Below are 2,994 nucleotides of genomic sequence, written 5' to 3' on the forward strand. Positions count from 1 at the left end.
ATTTCTCCTTCCATCAGGCTAGTCAATCAGATAAGTGTAAAATCATATCTCTAGCTTGTTTTAATTTCCATTTCTCTAATCAATAATCTTTTAGAACATTTTTATATGATTATAAATTGTTTTGATTTCTTCATCAGAAAGCTACCTGTTCATTTCTTTTGATTATTAATCAATTGGGGAATGACTCACATTCTTACAGATTTGACAAAGCTCTTTATATATTTCAGATATGAGAACTTTCTCTTAGGAACATTCTATAAAAAAAGGTTTTTTCCCAATTTTCTGTTTCTCGTGTGACCTTGGCTACAGTTGTTTTATTTCTTCAAAAAGTTTTTAATTTAATGTAATAGAAATTATCCATTTTACATCTTATACTACTCTCTGTCGCTTGTTTCTTCATAAATTATTCACCCATCCATAAGGATGATAGGTAATACGTTCCATGGTCTTCAAATTTTCTTGCAATATCTCCTTTTATATCTAGGCTACAATGCATTTTAACCCTGTCTTGGTAAATGGTGCAAGATATAAGCCTCATCAGAACTATTTGAACCTTAAGAATTTCATTCCTGTAATTGAAGATTTTTCCATCTTGGAGCTATCAGAGTGTACACTCTGCTTAGTGAACCTGTCAGAATCCAGCGGAGCCTTACATAGCATTTTGTGTGCCCACGGTAAACTTCATAAAATATGCCCTCAAAACAATTTTTGAACATATATATTGATACTTTTTTGTCAGTCCACCACAGTCACTTTTGTATTCACCTCTCCAGATTGAATTTTAGCTATGAATAAAGAAAAATACTTGGATAATGTCATATACAAACCAAGGCTGCTGCAATGTGCACAATTCTCACCAAGATGATTTTTGTGAAGTTAAGTCTGACCATTATCTCCCACTGCTCAGTGAACTCCAGTGGCATCCTATTATAGACAGCAGCATATGTAAACTCCTTTGTTTGACATTTAAAGCCCTTGATAATGTCAACCTTTCTTCCCCTTTTTATTTGCCCAATTCTTAATTGAAAAGAAACCTATTTGGATCACTTCAGTGCCCTACTAACAAAGGTTCCTCATGCCTATTTTCCCACACCCTCTCCAGCATTGACCATGCCTGATTTTGCTCCTTTCTGCCAATTTTCAGGGTGTCATAGTTCATTGATTTTGCATTTCTCTTACATACTTTGATTTGGGATGTGTCTTGAGGTAGTCAATGATGGCTTATAATTCTTCTGAAAATTTTTGTTTATATCTGATGACATATCAGTTAGAGAATGGCCCTTGTGTTACATATATTGCAATTGACTTCATGTTTATTTTAGAGTTTACACTATAAATGACTTCTCATGTTTTTCTACTCTCCTATTTCTCTTCTAATTCCACTTTTATTGATTTTATTCATAAAAAACTTTCTAACGAACCTTGAAAGAATTGTTTTAAATGCTCATTTCATTCTATATTTGCTTTCAGACACATGGAAGAGAGAAATCAGTCCAGACTCTCCGAGTTCATCCTCCTAGGTCTTTCAGATCAGCCAGAACAGGAAAGGATCCTGTTCCTCTTGTTCCTCTTTATGTACTTGATCTCAGGGCTGGGGAACCTGTTAATCATATTGGCTATTACCTCTGACCCCCGTCTCCACACCCCCATGTACTTCTTCCTCAGTAATTTGTCCCTGGTCGACATCTGTTTTACCTCAACCACCATTCCCAAGATGCTGAATAATTACATATCCAAAAACAGAATGATTTCTTATTGTGGGTGTCTAGCACAAGTTTTCTTCTTTATTTGGTTCACTGGGATGGATATTTTACTCCTCACCATCATGGCTTATGACCGCTATGTGGCTATTTGTACCCCACTACACTACAACATGGTCATGACTCCAAAGGTCTGTGCCCTTCTGGTAGGAGTGTCTTGGTTTTGGATCTGTAATAATGCTCTGACACACACCATGTTACTGAACCGACTCTCATTCTGTGGCCACAACGAAATCCCTCAATTTTTCTGTGACCTCAGTCGCCTACTGAAGATGGCCTGCTCAGACACCTTCATCAATGACTTGATAATCAACACAGCGGGAGCATTGACAACATTTTTTCCCTTCATTGGAATACTGATCTCCTACTTTCACATTTTTATGGCTGTATTAAAGATCTCATCTGTGAGTGGGAAGAAGAAAGCTTTCTCCACCTGTGGATCCCACCTCACTGTGGTCTGTCTCTTCTATGGGACAATCATGGGAGTGTACTTCAGCCCCACATCCACCCACACAGCCCAACAAGATACAGCTGCAACTGTGATGTACACTGTGGTCACTCCTATGCTGAACCCTTTTATCTACAGCCTAAGGAACAAGGACATGAAAGGAGCCTTAAGGATGCTCATCACTAGGAAACTAGGATTCTCTCTATGACTATGACATATCTTCCAGAGCTTTCATGCCTGTGTCTCAGACAACAACACCAGAGCTGCAGGAGAAATTTTGCAATGAGTCTTCACTAACGTCACATGAAGTCCATCTGTTCCCCTCTTGACCTGCATAGGACACAATGTGACATGATGAGTAGAGGACAGAACCACTTCTCAGACTTTTGTCTGACCACTGGACTTTGAATATTCTGAAAGAGTAAGGCTGAATACTTCCAACAATTCTGCCTCACTTAAACCCAATTGCTGTTGTTCTGTCAGTTTTTTGTTCTTGAAGAGGCCCATGACATCAAGATGATGGCATCACTTGCAGTTGATTGTAATTTGAGTGAGGGAGGGCTGTGCAAGGTCAGTAGACTCACTTTATCCTCCAGAGCCACCTAGATTCAGTGACCAGATATTCATCAGCACAACTGGAAATGGCCCAGGATGCAAGGTGAGACGTGGTCCATTTGAGGCTAATTATCCTCCAATTATGTGCAAGTCAAAAGACATCATCCATACCTTTTTTTAACCATTTTTACCTATTTCATAGTTTTGTGGTGACAGGAAAGTGATAAAGCA

At 38.5% G+C, this 2,994-nt stretch overlaps 1 protein-coding gene across 1 annotated transcript; it reads left to right on the forward strand.

The window, feature by feature from the left end:
* Positions 1 to 1,474: 1,474 nt before the first annotated feature.
* On the forward strand, positions 1,475 to 2,416 carry LOC140499594 (olfactory receptor 1f45-like). Its single transcript, XM_072601218.1, has one exon. It carries the CDS (start codon positions 1,475 to 1,477, stop codon positions 2,414 to 2,416), a length of 942 nt encoding a protein of 313 aa, XP_072457319.1.
* The last annotated feature ends 578 nt before the right edge of the window (positions 2,417 to 2,994 follow it).

The sequence above is a fragment of the Notamacropus eugenii genome, chromosome 4 (assembly GCF_028372415.1).
Source record: "Notamacropus eugenii isolate mMacEug1 chromosome 4, mMacEug1.pri_v2, whole genome shotgun sequence".
Classification (NCBI taxonomy): domain Eukaryota; kingdom Metazoa; phylum Chordata; class Mammalia; order Diprotodontia; family Macropodidae; genus Notamacropus; species Notamacropus eugenii.